The sequence below is a fragment of the Leopardus geoffroyi genome, chromosome A3, assembly GCF_018350155.1.
Source record: "Leopardus geoffroyi isolate Oge1 chromosome A3, O.geoffroyi_Oge1_pat1.0, whole genome shotgun sequence".
NCBI lineage: Eukaryota > Metazoa > Chordata > Mammalia > Carnivora > Felidae > Leopardus > Leopardus geoffroyi.
Genome location: NC_059336.1, coordinates 79,358,949 through 79,386,304, shown reverse-complemented (window position 1 = coordinate 79,386,304; position 27,356 = coordinate 79,358,949). Strand labels below are relative to the sequence as shown.

The window sequence follows — 27,356 nt, the reverse complement described above, 5'->3', positions numbered from 1 at the left end:
AAGCTTTTGTTAAGTTCATTTTGCCTTCTCTTTTGAAGGATATTTTCACTGGACATAGAATTTTAGGTCAGGAAGTGTTTTCTTTCCAGGACTTCTTAAGGGGCTACCCAGTGTCATTTGGCTTGCAGAGTTTCTGATTGAAAGTCTTTTTTTTTCTGTCATCCTTTGTGTACGGTATGTCTTTGTAACTGTGGTTGATTTTAAAGAATATTTTTGCTGTTGTTTTGGTTTAAAAATTTTTTTTAAAGTAAGCTGTACTCCCAAGGTGAAACTTGAACTCAAGACCCTAAGATCAAGAGTTGCTTGATCTCCTGACTGAGCCAGTCAGACAGCCTGAGAATTTTTTTTGACATTGGTTTTCAGGGGATTGATTTTAACGTGCCTTCTTGTTTCTTTGTGTTTATGTAGTTTGGGTAAGTTTAACTTGTTAGGTCTTTGGGTCTATAGTATTTACCGAATTTGAAAAAGGTTAGCAATTATATGTATTTTTCAAATATTTTTTTTCTTTTTCCTTTCCCCTCAGCCTAACTTCTGGGCCTCTAATTAAATATATCCTAGACTATTAATGTCTCATAGATCACAGACTTGATTTTCTTTTCCTTTTCTTCTTCCCCTCTCTTTTTCTTTTTCTCTTTCTCTCCCTCTCCCTCCTTCTCCCTCTCTGTTTTCCCCTCCCCCTTTTCCTAGTCTTTGTCAGGTGTTGATCTTATTTCTGTGTTAAACCAGTATAAATCAAATGACAGGTTATAAGCCTATCTCTGGTTTGACATTTATCTTTTTGGGGTCTTGCTAGTTACCACTTCATTTGTTTTTCAACTTACAAACTTGGTTGATATTATCTCTTCCCTTTTTTCCCCCCTGTCCAATAATTAGTAAAAATTTTCAAATTCAATTTATTGGAGTTTCAAAGGATAAAAAGTGTATATATTTAATATACCATCATAAGAGGGTTTTTTCAGATTTTTTGTTGCTTATTATTGGTTAGAAACATTTATTGAATTAAGACTTAAAATTTTTGGGGCACCTGGGTGGCTCAGTCGGTTAAGCGGCCAACTTCGGCTCAGGTCATGATCTCGCGGTCTGTGAGTTCAAGCCCCGCGTCGGGCTCTGTGCTGACAGCTCAGAGCCTGGAGCCTGTTTCAGATTTTGTGTCTCCCTCTTGCTGACCCTCCCCTGTTCATGCTGTCTTTCTGTCTCAAAAATAAATAAAAACGTTAAAAAAAATAAAAAAAAAAGACTTAAAATTTTTAAAAGTTGGTAACTCTTTCCAGAACTCTTAAGGACTAAGCAGTTCTTATGTTAAAAAAGACGCTTTCAAAAGTGGTAAAAGAGGAGCACCTGGTGGCTCAGTCAGTTAAGCACCCCACTTTTCCTTTTGGTTCAGGTTATGATCTCATGGTTTGTGAGTTCGAGTCCCACGTCGGGGTCTGCACTGACAGTATGGAGCCTGCTGCTGAGTCTCTGTTTCCCGCCCACCACCCCCCCCGCCTCTCCCGCATCCCCCTCAAAAATAAATATAAAAAAATAAATATTTTTTTAAGAAACTGGTAAAAGATGGAAACCTCCGTTAATTATCAAAGCCAATTCAAACCATTATAATCAAAAGTTAACGTATAGTAAGTGTAGGCCTGTCTCATACCAAATAGAATTCAAGAGCCTAAATCAAGTACTAGCCATCTTAATTCTTTTTGGAACAAAGTTATGTGTGCTTAGAGTATCTGACACACTGGGAACCAAACCAGCTATATATTGTCTTAGCATTCCATCACAACTAAGGATTTTTTTGTCTCAATATTGTAAAAAATATAAATAATCATAGATTGTATTATCTCAGTAAGGTAGAAAAGACATTTAATAAAAACCTGCCAAAGTATCAGAAGTTGAATGTAGAGTTTTTATTGAGATATATAAATGAACACTTGACTAAGTGGGTATGCCTAGCATGTTTCTGTACACATATTATAATAGAGATACCAAGTTAATTTATGTCTTAATGTATTCTATCTGAAATCTTAATGGAATTTTTATTTTAAATTTGATGAAATTATTCTGAATAATAAACTGTGAATACACTAAGCAATATCAGAAGTTCTGAGAGGAAAACCAAAAAGGGTAATAGATGAGTTTTGGTACTAGCCTTTAAACATTTAAGGAATTATAGTAACACAGTTTTGGTGAAGAATTGCATCATTATGGAAAGCAGTAGGCCTACCTCACTCATTCTTGAGCTGTGTAGTGTCCATCCAATGGAATTTTTCTACATGAAGTTTATAAAATTGAACAATACTTAAGTTTAAATCATTCCTCTGATATTTCATCATGTTGCTTAATTTCCTACTCTGTCAAGCATTTCCTTTTTTAAAAAAAGTTCATGGATTAAACAATAAAATTTGAATGCCTGTTATGTTCTAGTACTGGGAATACATCTCTGAATGTAATAAAATGTCTGCCTTTATGGAACTGGGATTTTTTTTTTGGAGGAGAGAAAGATACATAATGTCAGATGCTCGTTAAGTATTTAAGAAAGATAAAGCAGAGTAAGGGATTAATTTAGTGAAATGAGGCTCTTTAGGAGGAAGGCTCACATACTGTAACCATGTATTCATGTCAGCAAATAAGTTTTTATAAAAATGTTCATTTAATGTTTTCTGCTGTTTTGAAGGAGGCCTTATGGGACCTGTCAGGATGATTTCATCTGGACATGAGTTAACAACAGATTATGATGAAAAAGCACTTCATGAGCTTGGTTTTAAGGATATGCAGGTACACACAAATGTGGTTTGACTTTTAATGTTTATTTATTTGGGGGGGCAGTGTGCATGTGTGAGCAGGGGAGAGGCAGAGAGTAAGGGGGCAGAGGATCTGAGGCAGGCTCTGCACTGACAGCAGAGAGTCTGATGTGGGGCTCAAACTCACAAAGGGTGAGATCATGAGCTGAGCCAAAGTCAGACTCTTAACTGACTGAACCACCCAGGTGCCCAAGTTTTAATGATGTGTATTGACTATTAAAGTCAACAGTTGAATAGTTGAAGGTATCCTTCAAAAACAATTATTGCTTTTGTTTTAATTGTGTGTGAAGTTTTGTGGGGGGGTTTGTGAAGTTATTTTATACATAATACTTTAATTTTATACTTAATATTATACTTTTCCCCTTTGCTCTAATTTTATAGATGGTATTTGTATCTTTGGGTGCACCAAGAAGAGAACGGAAAGGGGAAGGTGTTCAGCTGCCTGCATCTTGCCTACCACCCCCTCAGAAGGACAACATTCCTATGCTTTTGCTTTTACAAGAACCTCATTTAACTACTCTTTTTGATTTATTAGAGATGCTTGCATCATTTAAACCACCCTCAGGAAAAGTGGCAGTGGAAGATACTGAGGTGACTATATCATTTTATTTTTACAGTATATTGTTTGTCTTTCTGTTGAGTGGAAAATATTGTACTTGTAAGTGCAATAAAACCTATGAGTCCATTTATTTATTCATTAGGTATTTAACGGCCTAATATCCAAAACTAGTGTGTTTTAAGTATTGTTTTACAAGGATCAAAATAGGCAGTTTCAGCCTTCATTCGGTCTAGTGGGAAAGATAAATAATTGATATGCCTAGCAGATAGTTTTGGTTAAACAGCTAAAATTTAGACACAGATGGCTGCTAAAACTAACGTTATTAGGGAGTAGGGATAGGCAGAAACTCATATATATTATTTGGTCAGGGAAGGTTTCTCTGAAGGAAACCATATGTAACCTGAGCTAGAAGGATGAAAAGGAGCCACCTAAATGAAGACAATTGAGGGATTGCCTGCATACAGTAATCTGATTCCTGAAGCCCTTCATATAAGGAATCAGGCAGGTGTAGGAATTGTTGGAGTGCTAATAATGAGTAGAATGTGGAGGCTAGTAGGAGAGAGGAATGAGAGGAATAAGATAGGAAAGGTGAATAGAACCAGTCTGGCCATGCAACGTGTTTTTATTTTACTCCTTTTCACCTTGTAAGGTGATCAGCAGTAAGATGTTTTAAGCAGAGGGAAGGAGCACACATTCTGATTTTGGTTTTTAAGGTAATAGGTTTGTTTGGTAAAAGTAGAAAAAGTAATAAGGAACCTAATGCAGTAGTTCAAGAAAGCCCTGACGGTGCCCTGGAATAGAATGAAGGGAGTGGATAAATTAAGTGGACTGCAGGTCAGAACAACATAATTTGGTTGTGGATTGGATTAGGAGTGGAGATAGGCTCATGTTCAGGAAGAAGGAAAACAGGACATGGCATCCAGGTTTCTGTCTTGAGCAACTGGATAGATTCCATTTGAGATGAAGAATGGATGCTCCTGGGACATTAAGTGGTAATGTCAAGGAATCATATATAATTGTGTTTGGAGCTCAGAGAAGGGGTTTGGTCTGAAGAAGTAAGGTGTGGGTGATCACTGTGAAGATGGTATGTAAAAAGAGTGAGATCACCTGAAGGATTCAGTATTAGTCTGCTGAGATAGATATATATATATACATATAGGTATATATATACATATATATATATATGTATATATATATGCATATATATATACATATATATATATGTCTATGTATACGTATATTTTAATGCCTTTAAATGGACTTATCCTAAGATGATATTCATTCATGTGTCTCATGCAGTGAATTATTATTTTGAGATTGAGTGCCAAAGAAAATAGTGCTTATTGTTTCTTTCCCAAGAATGTTAAGTGACTTTTTTCCCTGTTTCCAAAATATGTTTGATTGTGGATGCATTGGTAACTGCTGTGGAGCCCTATGTTCCTCATAGCTTGGGGTTTCTTGTGGTGGCAAGTTTTTAAATTCCTAAGAAATTCTTCTTTTGTTCAAGCAGAATAATTAGTAACAGATCCCTATGAGCCTCCATTTTTTTTTTTTTTAACCTTTTGTATTTTATACCACAAATACTTAATGACCTTTTACTTCATGTCAGCACTGTATGGGCAGTTTAAAAGAGAGAAGGATAATTAGAAGAATTCCGTTTTCTTGGGGGTTGCTATACAGATGTGGGAACATAGGGAACAAAAATTTGGGGAAGATTTTGCAAAAGGAGAGTCTTTCAAATTGGGTCCTGCTGCTAAGAGCAAAGAGAAGCATTATAGATTCAGAGAAAAAGTGAATGGCATGTTTGAAATACTGGGAGTGTGAATATAGTGTAATTAAAAAATGAAAAGGAGATTGGAACCTATACCACAAAGGGCCATATGAGATTTTTCTTCTGTGTAAAATGCTTGCCATTATCGTGGAACATTTTAAAGCAACAAAATGAAATCTTTTATGGGGTATTAGAAACAAAGTGTAGGTGTTAGTGTGATGGATGTATTAGAGAAAACAAAGACTTGGAGGTAGGAGGCCCAGTGAATAGGCCATTGTAATAGTCCTGATGAGGCCTGAACTGGAGAGGAAGAATTCAGTTTTGAGCAGGTCTTTTTTTGAACTTTGTGGCAAGTATACCATTGTTGATGTGGGGTTCCTTTGTTTTCCCAAAACTGGTTTGGTCTTGTGGAAGGTTACAAAAATAAAAACAGAGGATCTTTGCTATGAATGACCCATGTTGTGGGGCTTTTTAATCATAACCTAGCACATACATTTGCACCTGGGATTTTTTTTTTCCTTCAAATTGTTTCTTTGCACAGAGTACAGCCTTACTTTTCTGTCTTTTAAACTTGGTGTTTACAAAGGAATGAATTTATGTTACTGAAGAATTTTCAGTGCCATTTCCCCAACTGAACTAAAAATGTTACTTTGGGTTGCTTCTCTTCATTAGGGTTGTGAAAAGCAAAGGATACTTTGAGACTCTTAAGATTTCCTTGTTTTCAGATATATGCTAGCTTTATATCATTATACAGAAAGAACTATTTATAGATCTACAGAAGATTCCTTTGGCATCCATTGTATCCTAGCAAAAAGTCATTATGACAGCAGTAGTAATAGAATAATACACAAATTCATACCCTGGAAAATTCCAAAATTGTAAATTTTAGCTTTAGCTGTTTATTTACTTCTTGGGGTTGTGCTGTAATTTTTTTAAAAAAAGGAAACTTGCCTATTTCTTACATATTTTCTGAAACCTTTTTCAGGTTACTATTATCTCAGCATCTTACAGAGTTCAAATTTAACAAATGATAATGGAAAAAAGTAGCTTTTAAAAAATTGTTTGCTTTCCTCTTAATCTCTGCTTATGTGAGACTGGAAAATAATATATGGATTAGCAAAATAAAAAAGATGTACTCTTTTACCAAATGTGTAAGGTCAAGGATTTAATTCACCAAGACTTTGTTGTAGTTAGAATAGTGACCTGATAATGTTCTTGAAATTTACTTGAATGGCTTTGTAAGACAGATGTTTTCACTTCTATTTGAAAAGTTTCCTGAATTAAAGTATCAAGATTTACAGGTCACTTTTTTTTTCCCAAAAGCATCCAATAACAAGTTTAAAAACTACTACTTTGACATAATCAATTTATTGAATAAATATATCTGTTGTTTATAAGTAATAATTAAAAAACAAATTGTTGGGATGCCTGGGTGGCTCAGTCAAAGTGTGCAACTCCAGCTCAGGTCATGATCTTACAGTTCGTGGGTTCAAGCCCTGCGTCGGACTCTGTGCTGACAGCTCAGAGCCTAGAGCCTGCCTCGCATTCTGTGTCTCCTCCTCTCTCTGCCTTTCCCCCACTCACCCTCTTTCTCCCTTCGTCTCAAAAATAAACATTTAAAAAATTAAAATTGTTTACTATGGAACAAATGGCTTATTTCTTACTTTTAGAGTAAGACTAGGGTCGTCTGGGTGGCTCAGTAGGTTAAAGCGTCCAACTTTGGCTCAGGTCATGATCTCACAGTACGTGAGTTCAAGCCCCGTGTCAGACTCTGTGCTGACAGCCTGGAGCCTGCTTCTAATTCTGTGTCTCCTTCCCTCTGCCCATCCACTGCTCACACTCTTGTCTCTCTCTCTCTCTCTGTCTTAAAAATAAATAAACATTCAAAAAATTAAAAAGTAAAGTAAGACTAAAAAATGTTACCAAATTTGATAATCAAGGATTTTATGCAAAAAAGTTAAACTTAAATTTAGGTTTATTTTTTTAGTGATCTGTCTTGATAAGCAGTTATTCTTATTTGTGTAGAGCTTAAGATGTGAAGAACTTCATCTTCATGCAGAAAATCTCTCTAGGCGTGTATGGGAGCTACTGATGCTTCTTCCTACATGTCCTAATATGTTGATGGCATTCCAGAATATCTCAGACGAACAGGTAAACCCATAACATCTTTTTGCTCTCCTAGAGGATGGTACCATTTTATATTCCTCCTGGCAGTGTATAAGATTGCTTGTGTATCCTTAGTAAAATTTTGCCCATTTAATGGATAAAAAGTGACAGTTCATTTTAATGTTCATTTACTTGTTAGACTTAATAATGTGGGCCTAATACAAGGCAAGGATGTTTTCTGAAATTATATTTAAAAAACATAATTTGCCTTTATATTAGTGTTTCATACTGCTATATGTTTTAAATATTCCTATTGGGGCATGACCTCACAAGTGTAAGTGTTAGATATCTTTGTAAAGAATTATTCTTTCAAAGCTATATAATAAAGGGTTAGGTGGAGATAGCAATAGAACACGTACACGATGAATGAAAAAACAGTGTCCTAATGTTGTTCGCTAATGGTTTTCTAAGACTTGGGACTTGGCCATGTGATTTCAGAAGGTCACGTATCTCAAATGATTTAGATGTGAACAAGGTAAGCCTGAGAAATGTTGGTTGATGACTCAGAGTAGGTCTAATAATATTATCAGAGATGCACATTGTGTGAATATCATTTCATAAATTGTGAGTAGAGAATAACAGTATTTTAAGGTTTATGTATTTGCATATGACTTCTAAATGTGCAGGTGTAACTTTTTATAAGTATTAAATAATAGACTTTACTGCTTCTGTATCTTTAAAAGTTGTTGCATTCAGCTAGGCTGCATAGGTTTTTTTCATTGGGAAGATGTTGCATTGCCTCATCTGTTTTAAAAGTTAATAAGATAGAGTTGTTTTTTTTCCTGTGCTGCTGTTTGCATATTAATTTTAATAAAATTTAATGAAAAATTGGTGTTTTAAGCATACCATGAATACTAGTTAATACAGTTGGTCTTCATAGGTTTGAACATATTTCAAGGTATATGTAATATTTGAGTTCTTATATAGTGTTCATTTCTTTAAATTTTTTTTGATGGGGAGAGATCCCTTAGTAAGTTGGCTTGAGAAAACCTGTGTTTTTCCTTTCTTAATTTAAGAGTAATGATGGACTTAATTGGAAAGAACTTCTCAAAATTAAGAGTGCTCACAAGCTATTATATGCCCTGGAAATTATTGAAGCACTGGGAAAACCTAACAGGAGGATAAGGAGAGAGTCAACGGTAATTGCATTTCCATTCTTATGGTCAAATACTTGTATTTTCTCTGGAGCCAAATTCCAGAACGTGTTATATTCTTTTATTTTTTATTTATTTATTTTTGTTTGTTTATTTGAGAGCAAGCGATTATGTGAGTGGGGGAGAGGGAGAGCGAGAGAGCAAGAGAGAAAGAATCTTAAGCAATCTTCAGGCTCAGTGCGGAGCCTGATAGTTGGCTCTATCCCACAACCCTGGGATCATGACCTGAGTGATAATCAAGTCAGATGCTCAACTGACTGAGCCACCATGGTGTTCCAAGAATGTGGTGGGTTTTTTGTTTCTGTTTTTATTTTTTTGAGAGAGAGGGAGGGAGGGGAGAGAGAGAATTCTAAGCAGCCTCCATCTTCAGCATGGAGCCTGAAGCAGGGCTTGATCTCACGGCCATGTGATCATGACCTAAGCCGAAATCAAGAGTCAGTAGCTTAACTGAGCTGCCCAGACCGCCCCTATTATCTTTTAATTCTAGAATAATTTTTTTCTCCTGCCACCTTCTCTCATTTTTTTTTAAACATTTTTTTGAAGTTTATTTATTTACTTAGAGTGCAGGAGGGTCAGAGAGAGAGAAGGAGAGAGACAGAATCCCAAGCAGGCTCCGCACTGTCAGTGCAGAGCCTGATGCGAGGCTCAGACTTGCAAACCGTGAGATCATGACCTGAGTTGAAATCAAGAGCCAGATGATTTACTGACTGAGCCACCCAGGCACCCCTCTTACCGTTATTTTATTTTATTTTTTTATTTTTATTTTTTGCTGTTCCCACAGGGAAGTTACAGTGATCTTTATCCAGATTCAGATGATTCAAGTGAAGATCAAGTGGAAAATAGTAAAAATTCCTGGAGTTGCAAGGTTTGATCATATGTGTTAAATAGTGTGTTGATAAAAATTATCCCTAATTTTCCAAAAGTAGGTATCATAATTAATAATTTTAAATTTAGTAAAATAAAGGATAGTTTAAAAGTCATGTATTACTGTAAATCACAGTAATAAGGTGAGATTATTTAATGCCTTGGTACACTTATTTTCTTCCTTTATTGGAATACTTTGTTAGGACACTTCAGTGTCTATAGTTAAATTGTCAATGGAATTTAAAGATACGTTTATGGATTTTTGCAAGAATCTTGTTTTAAAAATTTCTTGAAAATAAGGTATGTTATCACTTTACATAGAAGTTATTTTGGTTATTTAAATCAGAGTAATTTCCTAGATTAAAGATGCATATTTTACACACACGTATACATAAATACACATCCAGTTACTGAATCAAAAGCAGGTCTTCAAGACATTTTGTAGCTGCATCTCTCTTACTGGTACTCTCACAATTGCTTACAGTTTGTTGCTGCTGGAGGGCTTCAACAGTTATTAGAAATTTTTAATTCTGGAATTCTGGAGCCTAAAGAGCAGGAATCCTGGACTGTGGTAAGTGAAACCAGTTTTTAACCAGTTAATAGTGTCCTATCTTAAGCACTTCCATTTTTTGTTAGCAAGTATATCTTTTGCCGCATGCTTTGTTGTAGTAAGGAAGATTATAGAGTGTAGTAAGACTAAGTTTTGAAAAATACGGTATCTGATAAAAATTATTCATAAGAATTCTCCATGACACCTGTTAAAATTTAAGTGCCAAAGTTCATGACTCTGAATTATGGGTAATTTGTAAATCTTTTTCCTTTAGGTAAATAAATTACATATTAGTATTTATACAGTCTTAATGTTTGGATGCTTTTAAAAGAACTGGTTTATATGTCTTCAAATTTTGGAAAACATTCTTTTTCAGTGTTTCATTTTGTTTTGAGTATTTCTTCCTTTATAGTAGTGCTACTCAAATAAGTGTCTTTAGACCATTTGTGACTGGTCTGAAATGAATTAGGTGCAGGAATTGAGAGTAAGCCCTGAGAAGATTTTACAGATATTGAATTTGGCTACAGATTTTTTTTTTTTTAATGTTTATTTATTATCAAGAGACAGACACAGAGTGTGAGCATGGGAGGGGCAGAGAGAGGGGGAGACACAGAATCTGAAGCAGGCTCCAGGCTCTGCGCTTGTCAGCACAGAGCCCGACGCGGGGCCCGAACTCAGAAACTGTGAGGTCATGGCGTGAGCCGAAGTCGGATGCTCAACCGACTGAGCCACCCAGGTGCCCCTACAGATTTTTTAAAAAGTATTTCACAAAATCATTTGCACTTAACAAAAAGGAAGTTTGTCTTTTTTTTAAATAAACTATTAACGTGAAGAAGCACTATTCTATATATAGTATTAAGAAAATAAAATTGTGGAATATTAAAAAATTGATACTGCTATACCAAACTGCAGAATCTGGCTTTGAACTAAATGGAAAGGATGCTCCCTTTCCTGACTTCCAACAAAGTAGAGTAGCATTATCAAACATTCCATTCAAATACTAACTTTTTAGTACTGTGGTTTAGAATTACCTTAGAACCTAGGAGTCAAGTGTTCTTAATTTAATACCAAGTTAGTAAAAGAAAATAGATTTAGAAAACCTGTCATTATGTACCAAGTTGTTATTCTTACCACTGGTTTCAGTACTTATTTTTCTATTTTTAAATATATTTTACTATGATATTTTCCTTTTAGAATAGATACCTCTCTTCAGTTATTAATTAGTATAGTTCTGTGACTTATAACATCTGTTGCGTTTTATTAGTCATGTCTACTACCCCATTAATTCTCTTAGAATTCTAATGTGCTTTTTAGTTCTTTGGCAAAGTGGGAGATTTTAAATGTGTTAACAAGTAGTTATGTGTCATTTATAGGAATTTTGTTTGCAGACTTGCTCTAAGTTTAGTTTGGAATAAGGCTTACAGGAAATCAGTCATAAGCTAAAGGTTTTTTCTCTGTTTCTTTTGAAATTGTAGATATTTTTATGAAGTATTACTAATAAGATAATGTTAACTACCAAATATGACACATTGTAGCCTGGCAATGCCTGAGATGCTACTAAGTATGCCTGAGACACAGTTTGCAAGCCAGCTTACACCCCTATTTATAATGCATCTCTCTTCACATATTATAGAATACTTACAAATTCAGTCATTCTTGTTTCTTAGTTTTTTTTCCTTTTAATTGAGGTATAGTTGAGGTATACTTTTAAATTAAAAATTTTTGAGATAGAATTCACATATAATGAAATTCAGCCTTTTAAAAAGCAGTGATATTTTAGTATATTTACAGACTTGTGCAAACATTACCACTAATGCCAGAACAGTTTGATCCCCTCAGAAGGAAACACCCTATGCCATATTCATTAGCAATCATTCCTCATTTTCCCCCAAACATTTCAGCCCTGGGAAAACACTAATCTAATTCTACTTTCTATGGATTTGCCTATTATGGACATTTCATATAAATGGAGCCATACAATATGTACATGGTCCTTTGTGACTGGCTTCTTTCACTTAAGCATAATGTTTTAAGGTTCATTCTTTTTTTTTTTTTTTTTTTTTTTTTTAAGTTTATTTATTTTGAGAGGGAGAGAAAGCACCAGTGGAGGCAGGGGCTGAGAGAGAAAGAATCCCAAGCAGGCTCTGCACTTAGTCCAGAGCCTCACACAGGGCTGGAACTCACCCCAAGAGTTCATGACCTGAGCCAGAGTCAAGAGTTAGACACTTAAACGACTGAGCCACCCAGGCACCCCCAAGGTTCATTCTTGGAAGTAGTATATTATCCAAAGTCACAGATATTGATGACTCTGTTTTCTTTTAAGAATTTCATAGTTTTGGGGTGCCTGGGTGGCTCAGTCAGTTAATTGTCTGACTTCAGGTCATGATTTCATGGTTTGTGAATTCCTGCCCCACATTGGGCTGTGTGCTGTCACTGCAGAGCCTGCTTTGGATCTTCTGTCTCCCTCCTCTCTGCTCCTCCCCCACTCAATAGCTCTCAAAAATAAATAAACATTTAAAAAAATACATTAAAAACAAGAATTACAGTTTTGGGGGTGCATGGGTGGCTCAGTCCACTAAGCGTCCAACTCTTGGTTTTGAATCAGGGTTTGTGAGATGGAGCCCTGCGTTTGTGAGATGGAGCCCTGCGTTTAGGGTTTGTGATCTCAGGGTTTGTGAGATGGAGCCCTGCGTTAGGTGGGAGCCTGCCTGGGATTCTCTCTCTCTCCTCTCACATGCTTGTGCATGCTCTCTTTCTTTTTCTCTGTCAAGATAAAGAATTTTATAGTTCTAGTTTTTAAACATTTAGGTCTTTGATCCATTTTAAGTTAATTTTTGTAGGTGATGAGTTGAGGTATACTCAGTACATAATGAACTTATTTATTTTTTAAATGTTTATTTTAGAGAGAGAGAGACAGGCAGCATGAGTGGGGGAGGGGCAGAGAGAAAGGGCGACACAGAATTGAAAGCAGGCTCCAGGCTCTGAGCTGTCAGCACAGAGCCTGATGCGGGGCTAGAACCCACGAACCGTGAGATCATGACCTGAGCCGAAGACGGATGCTTTGACCGACTGAGCCATCCAGGTGCTCTGGTAATGAATTTACTTTAAAAAAAAAAAAAAAAAGAACCTTTAAGTTCTGGAAAATGTATATAATTGTGTAATCCACCAACACAAACAAAATATAGAATATTTCTATTACACCAGAAGTTCTGTCCTGCTTTTTTACCATCAGTTCCTCCCTTCTTCCAACCATCCAGCCCTAAGCAACTACTGATCTGCTTTTTGTTGTTAAAAGATTACATTTGCATTTAATAGAATTCCATGTAAATGGAATACTACAATACGTATTCTTTGTAACTGGTGTCTTTTAGTCAACATGTATTTTGAGCCTGATAAATGTTGCATGCATTGGTTGGTTGTTAGTTTTTATTGATGAGTAGTATATCCTTTTATAGGTATACTATTCCTTATCCATTCACCTCTTTTTTTTTTTTTTTTTTTAATTTTTTTTTTTTTTTAATGTTTATTTTGGGGACAGAGAGAGACAGAGCATGAATGGGGGAGGGGCAGAGAGAGAGGGAGACACAGAATCAGAAGCAGGCTCCAGGCTCTGAGCCATCAGCCCAGAGCCCGACGCGGGGCTCGAACTCACAGACCGTGAGATCGTGACCTGGCTGAAGTCGGACACTTAACCGACTGCGCCACCCAGGTGCCCCATCCATTCACCTCTTGATGGACGTTTGAGTTTCTGGTTTGGGGCTGTTATGAATAAAGTTGACAGATGTTCATATACAAATCTTTTTGTATACGTATGTTTTTGTTTCTTGTGGGTAAATACCAAGAAAAGAAATTGCTGAATAATATGGTAAATGTAAGATTAACTTTGTAAGAAACTGCCAACGTGTTTTCCAAAGCAGTTGTACCATGCGACTTACGGGAGTTCCAGTCGCTTCATATCTTCAACAGTTGGTGTGGTCAGTCTTTTTAATTTGAGCTATTCTACTGGGTATGTAGTGTTACCTCATGGTGCTTTGCCCTTTTTAATTTTGGTAAAATACACTTAAGGTTTACTATCTTAATTAACCATTTTTAAGTGTGTATGTAGTTCACTGGTGTTACATACCTTCACCTTGTTGTGGAATCATCACCATCATCCAACCCCATTACTATTTTCATCTTGTAAAATTAAAACTATACCTATTAAACAGTGACTCCCCATCGTCCCCTCTCCCCAACCCATGACAAACCACCATTGTACTTTGACTCTGAGTACCTCCTTTAAGTGGAATCATGTGGTATTTGTCTTTCTGTGACTAGCTTATTTCATTTAGCAAAATGTCCTCCAGCATCATCCTTGTTGTAGTCTATTGGAGAATTTCCTTCCTTTTTAAGGCTGCATACATAATATTCCATCGTATGCATGTGCTACATTTTGTATATCCATGCATTCATGGGTTGCTTCCATATTTTACCTATTGTGAATAATGCTGCTATGAATATAGGTGTATAAATATTTTTGAGACCCTGCTTTCATTTCTTCAAGAGTAGAATTGCTGGGTCATATGGTAATTATGTTTTTAGATTTTTTGAGGAACCACCATGTCGTTTCCCACAGCAGTTAAACCATGTTACATCTCTGCCAAGAGTGCACAAGTTTCTGTACATATTTGCCAACATTTTTATTTCCTGGTTTTTTGATATCAACCATCCTAATGGGTGTTGAGTGCTATCTTGTTTTAATTTGCATTTCTTAATAAACAGTGAAGTTGAGCATCTTTTCTTATGTCCTTTGGCCATTGAGAGAACTGTCTTTTCAACTCTTGGGCTCGTTTTTGAATCAGGTTGTTGGGTTTTTGTTGAGTTTTAGAAGTTCTTTATATATTGTGAATATTAAACCTTTATATAGTTTGCAGATGTTTTCTCCCATTTGTGGGTTACCATTTTACTCTGTGGATAGCCTTGTGCATGAAATCTTTTAATTTTAATGAAGTCTAGTGTGTCTGTTTTTTCTTTTGTTACCTGTCCTATCCAAGAAATCATGTGTCCAAATCCTTTGTCATCAAGCTTCTATCCTACTTTTTCTTGTAAGAGTTTTATTGTTTTAGCTCTTAAATTTAGGGCCTTTATTTATTTATTTATTTATTTATTTATTTATTTATTTTTAACTAATTTATTTATTTTAATTTACATCCAAGTTAGCATATAGTGCAACAATGATTTCAGGAGTAGATTCCTGAATGCCCTTTACCCATTTAGCCCATCCCCCCCTCCCACAACCCCTCCAGTAACCCTCTGTTCTCCATATTTAAGAGTCTCTTGTATTTTGTCCCCCTCCCTGTTTTTATATTATTTCTGTTTACCTTCCCTTGTGTTCATCTATTCTGTGTCTTAAAGTCCTCATATGAGTGAAGTCATATGATACTTGTCTTTCTCTGACTGATTTCGCTTAGCATAATACCCTCCAGTTCCATCCACGTAGTTGCAAATGGCAAGATTTCATTCTTTATGATTGCATTCTTCAAGATTTCATATCTTTATGGTATATATGTATATATATACACACACACACATACACACGTACACCACCTCTTCTTTATCCATTCATCCATTGATGGACATTTCTTTCCATACTTTGGCTATTGTTGCTAGTGCTGCTATAAACATTGGGGTGCATGTGTCCCTTCGAAACAGCACACCTGTATCCCTTGGATAAATGCCTAGTAGTGCAATTGCTGGGTCATAGGGTAGTTCTATTTTTAATTTTTTGAGGAACCTCCATACTGTTTTCTAGAGTGGCTGCACCAGTTTGCATTCCCACCAGCAGTGCAAAAAAGATCCTCTTTTTCCGCATCTTCGCCAACATCTATTGTTGCCTGAGTTGTTAATGTTAGCCTTTCTGACAGGTGGGAGGTGGTATCTCATTGTGGTTTTGATTTGTATTTCTCTGATGATGAGTGATGTTGAGCATTTTTTCATGTGTCAGTTGGCCATGTGGATGTCCTCTTTGGAGAAGTGTCTATTCATGTCTTTTGCCCATTTCTTCACTGGATTATTTGTGTTTCTGGTGTTGAATTTGGTAAGTTCTTTATAGATTTTGGATACCAACCCTTTATCTGATATGTCGTTTGCAAGTATCTTTTCCCATTCTGTCAGTTGCCTTTTTCTTTTGCTGATTGTTTCCTTCACTGTGGGGAAGCTTTTTATTTAATGTGGTCCCGATAGTTCATTTATGCTTTTGTTTCCCTTGCCTCTGGAGAGGTATTGAGTAGGAAGTTGCTGCAGCCAAGATCAAAGAGGTTTTTGCCTGCTTTCTCCTCGAGGATTTTGATGGCTTCCTGTCTTACATTTAGGTCTTTCATCCACTGTGAGTTTATTTTTGTGTATGGTGTAAGAAAGTGGTCCAGGTTCATTTTTCTGCATGTCGCTGTCCAGTTTTCCCAGCACCACTTGCTGAAGAGACTGTCTTTACTGTCTTTATTCCATTGGATATTCTTTCCTGGTTTGTCAAAGATTAGTTGGCCATATGTTTGTGGGTCCATTTCTGGGTTCTCTATTCTGTTCCATTGATCTGAGTGTCTGTTTTTGTGCCAGTACCATACTGTCTTGATGATTCAAGCTTTGTAATACAGCTTGAAGTTTGTAGGGCCTTGATTTATTTTGAGTTAATTTCTGTATATAGTGTTTTAGTGTGTTAGGGTCCAACTTTATTCTTTTGCATGTGGATATTCAAGGTTTCTCAGCACTGTTTTTTGAAAATACTGTCATTTCTCCCATTGGATCGTCTTGGCACCCTTGTTAAAAATCATTTGACCATAGGGGCGCCTGGGTGGCGCAGTCGGTTAAGCGTCCGACTTCAGCCAGGTCATGATCTCGCGGTCCGTGAGTTCAAGCCCCGCGTCAGGCTCTGGGCTGATGGCTCAGAGCCTGGAGCCTGTTTCCGATTCTGTGTCTCCCTCTCTCTCTGCCCCTCCCCCGTTCATGCTCTGTCTCTCTCTGTCCCAAAAAAATAAATAAAAAACGTTGAAAAAAAAATTTTTTATTAAATCATTTGACCATAAATGTGAGGGTTTATTTCTGGGTGCTTTATTCCTTTCCATTAATCTTTTTTTTCAAGTTTATTTTTATTTCTTTTGAGAGAGAGATAGAGAACAAGAGGGGGAGGTGCAGAAAGAGGAGACAGAATCCCAAGTGGGGCTTGAACTCCCGAACTGGGAGATCATGACCTGAGCTGTAATCAAGAGTTGGACACTTAACCAACTGAGCCACCCAGGTGCCCCTTTTCCATTAATTTGCATATGTGTCTGATGCCAATACCGCATCATGTTGATTACGGTAGGTCTGTAGTAAGTTTTGAAATCAGGAAGTGTCAGTCCTCTAGTTTTGTTCTTTTCTTTTAAGATTCTATTGGCATTGGAGTCCCGTGAGATCCCTTTGAATTTTAGCGTGGGTTGTTTTGTTTTGTTTTTTTTTTTCTCTGCAAAAAATGTCATATTTTGTTACGGATTGTTTTGAGTAATAATAAGTCTTCCAATCCATGGACATGTGATGTGTTTTCATGTATTGTTTTTAATTTTCTTCAGCATTGTTTTATAATTTTCATTGTAGAGGACTTTCATATTCTTGGTTAATTCCTAAGTATTTTATTCTTTTGATGCTATTGTGAATTGAATTATTTTTGTAATTTCCTTTTCATATTGCTCATTGTTCACCTATGGAAGTGAATTTTGTGTGTTGGCTTTGTATCCTGTACTTTGCTGAATTCATTTATCTTAAGAGCTATTCTTTGGCATCTTTAAGGTTTTCTATATATCCTCTACAAATGGATAATATTACTTTCTAACTTAGATGCCTTTTGTTTCTTTTCTTGCCTAAGTGTTCAGGCCAAAACTTCCCCTACTATGCTGAATAGAAGTGAGGAAAGCCGGTATTCCTCATCTTAGTGGAGAAGCTTTTAGTCTTTCACAATTTAATATGATTTTCACTGTGGGTTTTTCATATGTGGCTTTTATTTATGCTCAGGTAGTTTGTTTTCCTTCCTTCCTTCCTTCCTTCCTTCCTTCCTTCCTTCCTTCCTTCCTTCCTCTCTTTTCTTTTCTTTCTTTCTTCTTTCTTTCTTTCTTTCTTTCTTTCTTTCTTTCTTTCTTTCTTTCTTTCTTTCTTTCTCTTTTCAATTTTAGAGTTTTTGCCTGCTCACTGCGTGAGCAATGGTGGAGGGTGGGGCTGAGAAAGAGAGAGTCTTAAGCAGACTCCATTCTCAGCATGGAGCCCGAGATAGCCATCAGTCCCATGGCCCTGGAATCATGACCTGAGCTGAGTTCAGGAGTCCAATGCTTAACCTCTTTCTATTTTGTTGAGTGTTTTTATCATGAAAGAGTGTTGAATTACTTCATGTGCTTTTTCTGCATGTAATCAATTGAAATAATCAGGTGGTCTTTTTTCTTCATTTTGTTGTGGAGTATTGATTGATTCTTGTATGTTGAGCCATCCTTGCATTCCAAGAACAGATCCTACTTGGTCATGTACAATTCTTTTATTGTGTTGCTAAATTCTGTTTGCTAACGTTTTTTCAAGAATTTTTGCATCATTAATCCTCAGGGATCTTGGTCTGTAATTTTTTTGTAGTGACTTTTTCTTTCATTGATACCAGGCTTGTGCTGGCTTCATAGAGTGGGTTGGGAATGCTCTGTTCTTAGAGAATTTGAGAAGGATTGGTATTCATCTTTAAATATTTAGTAGAATTTACTAATGAAGTTATCAGGTCTAAGGCTTTCTTTATTGGGAGATTTTTATATACTGATTCAATCTCATTACTAGTTATATATCTATTCAGATTTTCTGTTTCTTCAGGATTGAGTTTTGGTAGGTTTTGCGTTTCTAGGAATTTGTCCATTTCATGTAGGTTATCTGGCTTTTTGGCTTACAATTATCTATAATACTCTTACAATCCTTTTTATTTCTGTAGAATTGGTAGAAAAATTCCCACTTTTATGTCTGATTTTACAAATTTCACTCTTTTTTTAGTTCTAGCTAAAGGTTTTGTTTTTTTCAAAGAATAAACTTTTATTTACATTGATTTTTTTTGTTATTGTCTTTCTATTATGTTTTATTTACCTCTGCTGTGTATTATTTCCTTATTCTAGCTTTGGGTTTAGTTTTTCTAGTTCTTTTTTTTTTTTTTTTTTTTTAATTTTTTTTTCAACGTTTATTTATTTTTGGGACAGAGAGAGAGACAGAGCATGAACGGGGGAGGGGCAGAGAGAGAGGGAGACACAGAATCGGAAACAGGCTCCAGGCTCTGAGCTGTCAGCACAGAGCCCGACGCGGGGCTCGAACTCCCGGACCGCGATATCGTGACCTGGCTGAAGTCGGATGCTTAACCGACTGCGCCACCCAGGCGCCCCATAGTTTTTCTAGTTCTTAAGTTGGAAAGTTAGATTCTTGATTTGAGATCTTTTTCTTTTAATGTAAGTGTTTATAAATTTCCTTCATTAGTACTTCTTTCACTGAATCTCTTAAGTTTCATACTTTTTAAGACCATGATTTTTTTTTTTCTTTCATGAAGTGTCTGTTCATGTCGTGGACTTTTTTGTTGTTGTTGTTCTTCCTTTCCTTTTCCTTTTCCTTTCCACCTTAGCAAAGAGTTGTAAGACTTTTTTTTTTTTTTTCCTTAATTTGGACAAGTTTTTCCACTACATGTATGTATGGGAATATTTGTATTCAATCTGTGGCTTGCTTTTTTCATTATTTTGACAGTGTCTTTTAAGCAGAGAGGTTTTTAATTTTAACAAAATTGATATTTTATTTAGAAATCTCTGCTTCAAGACCGCAAGTATGTTCCCCTTTTTTTTCCTACTATAAGTACTATTTGCATTTATTTCTGTGATGCATTTTGAGTTAATTTTTTTATATGTAGAGTGAAGTTGAGGGTTTGTTTCATTTACTTTTTTCAGTATGACTATTCAGTTTTCTAGGATCATTTGTTAAAAAGACTATTCTTACTGAAATGTCTTGATAACTTTCTTGAAAATCTGATGTAGTATTGCTGCATTACCTGGAATATTGGTATAGCTATACAATTTGGAAGTTGGATTAGGAAGAGTGGAAAATAACTGTTGATGTGAGCACTCTGAAACTTTCATCTTGCACATAAATGATACTAATTTACTCACAGGAGGTGTTTTTAAAATTCTAAAGTAGAGCTTTAAATCAGAAATTAATTTTCATATGAAATATTTTACCAAAAATATTTTTATTTTAAGTCTCCTTATGTAAAGTGCAAAATCTTCTGTTATTTTTTACAATTTTGGGGAATTGCTTTGGCTCCAGAATATTGGAGTATATGTCATTTGCATGGAAAAACAACAGTACTTCATCTCTTAATTTTATTTTCTAGCTTTCAATTTCAGGTTATATAGTGGCCATATTAAATTAACCAAAATAGGGAAATGACATTTTCTTCTTCTCCACAGTGGCAGCTAGATTGTCTTGCTTGCTTGCTGAAGTTAATATGCCAGTTTGCAATAGATCCATCTGATTTGGATTTAGCTTATCACGATGTCTTTGCCTGGTCTGGTATAGCAGAAAGCCATAGGAAAAGAACTTGGCCTGGTAAATCAAGAAAGGCTGCTGGTGATCATGCCAAGGGTCTTCATATACCAAGATTAACAGAGGTAAAGTACAGAAGTTCCCATTAGATTATAGTAATGAATTCTGTTTGTGTTTTATAAAGTTAAGAATACGCTAATGCATAAGGAATATGATCCCAGACTACTACAATATGATGTAACTGCTGAAGTGATACCTTCATTTTAAATTTAGTAGTAATTATGAAATAGTAATGTTTTTCAGTTTATTATCCAAATTTCAGGAATGAATGTCATTCTGCTGTACTCCAACTGTAGTTAGTTAGTCATTTACACAGTAATTTATATACTAAATTTGTCAGGGTCCATTTAAGGAAATAAGCCCCACTAGGTGTTTGAACAGAGGTGATTTAAAGTAAATAATTGTTTTTACGTGTATATATTGGAGGACTAAATATATAAAAGGAAAATGTTGAGGTAACCCAAAGGAGTAACCATTCACCACCTCTAGGGTTTGAGAAGCATATGGAAAACGTTTGGGGTTATCAGAAATGAGGAGGTTATAAGGATCTTGTTGGCCTGCAGTTTAGGCCTCTGAGGAAGGGGTTCTGCTACTGCTTCTGAAATCAATGGCTTCTGAAATCAAATGGGTTAAATACTTATGTTTCAGTGCTGACAGAACAAGCAAGGAAGTAATCTCTCTAGTGTCCCAGGTTAATGGAACCTCATAGAAACCAGCTGGCAAAAGAGGAATTTAGTTTATGATGTACCAGCCCTAACATCACAAAGCAACTTGATAGAATGGTATATTTAGAGCTGAATGAAAATGGCACCATAACCAGGATGACATCCACAAGTATAATTAGAATTCTTTCTGGCTGTGGATTCTTTTGTTCATGTGATCAAATATTTGCCGTTCGAATTGTTCCATCCCTGAATTGGGAAATGGGGACAGATGAAGACAGGTTTTTAGTGAGATCTCTTCCTCATTTGTAACCTTTTGAGAACAGCATCTTACCTCATAGCTGCCCCTAAAAACTCTAGAATTGTGAGTTGTTTCTGATTAGAGAAATAGGTTCTGTAGTGAACATAGGTTGGAAACTACTGGTGAAAATTGAAACCTGAAGCATATTTCCCTTTTGGAATTTTGGAGATTAAAGGGGCCAGATGATTTTGTTAGTATTCCAAATCATTTACAGCTAATACAATAGACTATGGAGACTACAGTGTAATCTAAATGTGTTTTCCAGTATTGCTTATTGCCAATTACTTACTTTAACCTTGCATTGCTATAATGTTTCAGTTAATTTTTTTTCCAGAATAATCTTTCCAAGTTATAATTTGAAAGCTCCCCTTTCCATTAACTCATTAAATAACTCACAGCTTTGACCTTGATTAGCGGTTTCCTCTTGAGATTTTTTTTTTAATGTGTTTTTTTTTTTTTTTAACGTTTATTTACTTTTGAGACAGAGACGGAGCATGAATTGGGGGGAGGGTCAGGGAGAGAGGGAAACACAGAATCGGAAGCAGGCTCCAGGCTCCGAGCTGTCAGCACAGAGCCCGACGCGGGGCTCGAACTCGTGAACCACGAGATCATGACCTGAGCCGAAGTCAGACACTTAAACGACTGAGCCACCCAGGCGCCCCATCCTCTTGAGATTTTAATAATAAATATATATAGTATAGATATAAACTACATACATAAGGAATTTAAAAATATTGTTTTTTAAAAAGTATATGCAAGTACATGCTTATTGACAATTCGGAATATATAGGTGAACCTATCCTCCTAGTCATAGGTGACTACCATTAATAGTTATGATTTTTTTCTGTGCACATACTTCTATAGTTTAGAAAAGGTGCTTACTAAATATTTTTTTCCATTGGTTTATCATAATCAGAACTTAGTGTATTAAGCTATTTGGGAACAAAAATCTTTGTTATATTAATTCTAGAGACAAAGTTAGCCAGTTTTGATATTCTATAGATAGTGAGGAAGAACACTAATTTTTTCATAATTTACTGTCATGCATTATTTCATTTGTTATCCTTAAAAAGCTTTTCAGAACGTTCAGATTTCAAGTTGAACTTTCAAATTCCAGCCTAGACCGCTTTCCTTAAAGCTGTTCTGATTTCACCAGGGACAGGTTTAGTTGCTGCTCTCTTTTTTTTGCTCATGTGGCACATTGTATTCCTTGTGTTACAGTGCTTTCTATGTTATCTGCTGCAGTGGATTCAAACCTCCAGGATGGGAACAGTGCTTATAACATAAGTGCCCAGAAGGGTTTCGATCTGCAGAAGGGAGTCAGTAATTCTTTATTTATATAAATTAGCAAATTATTTTCTACCATTATATAGAACTCTATAGAACATTATATAGAATTCCCATTATATAGAAGAACTAATACCTAAAAATTAAGTAGTTTATTAGAATCATGCAGCTTGAAAGTCTGCAAACTAAATATTGATCCTCAGGATTTTTAATCTAGAATCTATGCCCTGTATTCATCTTTTTCTCTGTTTCAGGATGGTTGAGATCTCTGTTGCTGCTTGGCCTTACTTGCTTATTTCAAAATTAAAAAATGTATAATTCTCCTTCACCACCCCAATAAACCACCGACATGTGTAATATATTTTTTTCACCCATGTGGGTGACATGTAAAGAATTTGTGGGTCAAATATAAAGAATAGTTTTGTAAAATAATAATAATACTAAAATAGTTTGGCCTCTGTATTTCTAAATTTTCATTTTTTTTAAGTTGCTATTCTTAAGTTTGGTCACAAAATTCTGATTTTCTAATATTGATATTTTTACTGTATGATTTTCTTTGTCATAGATAAAAATCAAATTTGGAGTTTGGGGTTAAAAATGCATTTTTGTGTTTTAGCATATTTAAAGATTTTTTTGTAATGTTTTTGTTTTGAAGGTATTTCTTGTTCTTGTCCAAGGAACCAGTTTGATTCAGCGACTTATGTCTGTTACTTATACGTATGATAATCTGGCTCCTAGGTATGAAGTTTTTACATAATTTATGTATGTATTTGTAGTAAGAATGGAGTGTTTTAAAATTTCATGTTGAAAACATTTAAGTGAGCAGAAAAACTGTTAGGGCATCTTAACTTTTCTACTGTTCATCTTCATTTGTGTATTGTCAACATTTTGTCAGTTTTTATTGCATAATCACGAACGTTCATTTTCTGTGTGTGTGTATGTGTGTGTCTTTGTGCACATATTTATTTATATATTGTCCTGAATTTTGTGAGAGTAAGGTTCAGATATCATGACCATTTACCCATAATCCTTCGATACCAGGACATTTTCTTAATAATTGGAGTAAACACTCAAATATAGTAAGTTTAACATGGTTATGACAGTGTTATTTAATATATAGTTCACACTCAAATTTTCCCATTAATATTCTTTATAGTGTTTCCCCCCCCTCCCCAGTCTAGGATCATGTACTGCATTTGGTTGTATTTCTTCCATTTCCTTTTACCCAGGGATACTTCATTAGCCTCTCATGATACTGACATTTCTGAGTAGTGCAGGCCAGTTGCTTTATAAAGCACCTTTCAATTTAGGTTTTCCTGATTGTTCTTCATGATTAAATTCAGATTATATACATTTTTAGCAGGAGTATATACATTTTTAGCAGGGGTACTCTGTAAGTAAAGTGTCTTTCTCAATACATAACTGGTGATGTCAGTTTGTCCCATTATTAATGATATTAATTTTTACTAGTTTATTTTGTTTCCTGCAGGTTTCTTTACAGTAAGGTTTCTAATTTTTCTAATGAAAAGTAACCCGTGGGAAGCTACTCCTCATAAAACTTTCATTCATTTTCAGCAGAGATGATTCTTGCCTAATTCAGTTATTAGTAAATGTTTGTAAACTAGTGATTTTCTGACTTACAACCATTCCTTTTATGCTTATTCGTTGACATTCTGTTTTGAAGAAGAGTTTTCTCTTCTTCCTTTTACTTCATATCAGTTTGAATTAATGGATTATTTTTCATTCGGTTTGTTACAGTTCATTACTATTACTATTCACTTTACTCAAATTATGCCTGAGTTGGCCGCCTCAAGCTTGTTCATGGGTCATTTTGACATATCCCTATTATTTGGGGTGGAGGGAAGGAGTCCTTTTTTATTTTTCCTGTCACTGTAAGATCCTCAAGGCATGTAATTTCTCTACCTTAGTCCTGGAATCAGCCATTTCTTTAAGAAGCTGTAGTTCCTGTTGGGGAGGAACAAAATATGGGTTCTTGGTATACTCATTGCTACTGAGGACTCCTTGTTTCTAGGCCCTTGGTGGACAGAGCTGGAAATATGTGTATATGAATATAGTTTAGCCAGGTGATATCCCATTTAATTTGGGCTACAGTGGAGATTTCTTTTTTTGAAAATAATGTACAAAATTTTATTGCAAAAATTCAACTGTGGTAATTGCTGACTGATACATGGGTACCTGACTGTATGCCTTTAATAATCACATAAGTTAAAGTTGTGAAATTAATTTTTAAATATTGTGTAGGTATTTATGTTGGGCTGAAGTTTGCCATCATACTCAAATGATTTATAAAGCTAATGTAAACACGTTTGAAATTGCTTGACCTTATTCATAGCTAATAGCTGATAGCTGTTTTTAGATGCTTTTAAAAGTCACCTTCATAGGCAGTGGTTGCATATAAATAGCATGATTATTTTAAGATTATTTCTTTTATAATTTACCCTGTTTTTTGGGTCTCTGTCTCAGTTGAATTCACGTTCATTGCTTAATATCTACCTCCACTAGACACTGAGTTCTATATGAACTATATCTGATCTTGCTCAAGAATGTATTTTTAGTACCAGATACCTTGTCTCATTGTTTGTAAAACTTAGGAATGGACAACGTGTAGAAATGAAGAGATTACTATAACATACCTTTGATTGTATGATCAGATAAATTTTATACCCTAACCACCAATACTCTTCACTTAAATAATTCTTAACTCTTCCTCTGTGTCCTCACTAACCCACACTCTACCTCACTCTTCCAACATACCACAATACAATGAGGTAACAAGGCAATTCAGTAACTGCTTTAATCTGGTTTTATTTCTTGAGAATTAAGAAATGTTCACATGACTTTGTTAGCCTCACACGAGAAAAAATAAACATGCAGGTTTGCTACCAACTGCTGCTATTCAAGCTGGTTCACTCTGTGGCAATTCTTGTTTTCATTCTACCAGTTCCATTCTTAACTTACTACAGTCTTTGTAACGTGAACCCCGCTCCTCATCCTTGTTTTTTCTCAGTGCCTGTTCATGCACCGTTATCTTTTCATAGGCCCCCATTTTGAGTTCATATGATGGTAGGTTTGTATTAATTAAGGCAGTTAGAGCAAATATTTTGCCGGTGTTATCAAAAATCTTCTTATGATATATATTTAAAAGATAGATGGGTAGGTTGCTTTTGGTAAAGTTGATTATGCCAATATGATAATAACTAAACATGAAATACGGACAAATATATGATACATAAGTTGTATCTTAGTACTTTTTACTTTCTTTTTGAGAGTTTGAAAGGTACTTTGTTAATTATAACAAAGTGAGGATGCTAGAGATCAGTGTTTTTTCTTTTCCAAACTATTTATTTATAAGACAAATAATCCCCATTTATTGGTTTTGTTACAATGAAAGTTTTTAATACTTTAAATTGTAGTAGCACATTTTCTACTGAAGTAACTAAATGTATGGAGAAAAATGGTTCTAAAATAATACAGAATTAAGTTAGTTTTCTCTACTTTTTAATAATTTGCTTTTAACCATTTCTGATAGAAATTGGCATTAACAGTACTAAAGGAAGGGCATTATATGTCAGTGTATGATTTTATTTTTAAAATTGGAAGTCTGAAGTTTGCAGTCGAAACCATTATAACTTCTCTTTGTAATATACATTTTTTTAGTAACTAAATCCTGAGTATTTCCTTAGGGTTCACTTATTTCAATCAATACTGTATTCACTCAGATATTGTTCATTAAATCTGAACAATCATATGGAGTGGTCTATAATAATTTTTTACCAGTGTTTCTTTAAAAGATAAAGACTATAGGAAAAATAGATATTTTTCTTAAAATTTATTCTTTTGGGGGAGTACATTGTATAACTTGAAAGGATTTGTGGTAATAAATTGAGTCATTTTTATTGTATTGCTGAATTTAATTGGTGGTGGTGGATTTTTTTTTTTACTTTACAGAGTTTTGAAAGCTCAGTCTGATCACAGGTCTAGGCATGAAGGTAAGGATTCTACAAAAGTAGTTTTTAATAGATAAAGATTTGCATAACTAGATAATGTTTAATGAACATTGTGTTTTCTTTACAGTACAAATCCTTATAGTCATATTTTTTTCTAATTTCTCTTTAGTTTCACATTATTCAATGTGGCTCTTGGTGAGTTGGGCACATTGCTGTTCATTAGTGAAATCTAGCCTTGCTGATAGTGACCATTTACAAGATTGGTTAAAGAAATTGACTCTCCTTATTCCTGAGGTAAGATAAGGATTGAAGATTAGAACTATTATTCTTCATATTATTTGATATTATTAGCATTGATAATAAAAAAAAGAGTTAATGGAAACAAATGGACTTGATTTCGTAAATATATTCCATTAACTGGAATATACTTACTAATACTTTAAGATTCATTATGTTTTAACTATATACACGTAAATGTGAATGTTAGATAGTCTGTAACATTCATATTTGTCTTTTTTCTGAAATAAAACTGATTATTTTGCTTTAGAATTTTGAAAATCTTTTTCTGGGAAGGACTCAAGTGTTTATTTTGGTAACTTATATTTTAGAGAATTTGTTTTTCCTTTTCTGTTTAATTAGAGTGTATCCTTAGATACAAGAGATAATAAAAATTAGTCAAA

The 27,356-nt window shown here is 35.0% G+C and overlaps 1 protein-coding gene and 1 long non-coding RNA gene across 12 annotated transcripts in view; one reads left to right on the top strand and one right to left on the bottom strand.

Moving 5' to 3' along the window:
* USP34 (ubiquitin specific peptidase 34) overlaps positions 1–27,356 on the top strand; it is a 252,897-nt gene that overhangs the window by 148,153 nt on the left and 77,388 nt on the right. For all 11 annotated transcript variants that reach the window (XM_045446153.1, XM_045446155.1, XM_045446151.1 and 8 more), the window contains 10 exons: positions 2,663–2,763; positions 3,171–3,380; positions 7,145–7,270; positions 8,302–8,424; positions 9,221–9,304; positions 9,788–9,874; positions 20,323–20,523; positions 23,364–23,446; positions 26,678–26,718; positions 26,846–26,970. In XM_045446153.1, the coding sequence (XP_045302109.1) occupies positions 2,663–2,763; positions 3,171–3,380; positions 7,145–7,270; positions 8,302–8,424; positions 9,221–9,304; positions 9,788–9,874; positions 20,323–20,523; positions 23,364–23,446; positions 26,678–26,718; positions 26,846–26,970 (1,181 nt within the window). The remainder of the gene's footprint in view (positions 1–2,662; positions 2,764–3,170; positions 3,381–7,144; positions 7,271–8,301; positions 8,425–9,220; positions 9,305–9,787; positions 9,875–20,322; positions 20,524–23,363; positions 23,447–26,677; positions 26,719–26,845; positions 26,971–27,356) is intronic.
* LOC123580836 lies at positions 13,240–13,716 on the bottom strand. Its single transcript, XR_006703487.1, has 2 exons — positions 13,580–13,716; positions 13,240–13,332 (listed from the first exon to the last, which is right to left on the bottom strand). It is a non-coding gene; the product is annotated as an uncharacterized LOC123580836 (long non-coding RNA).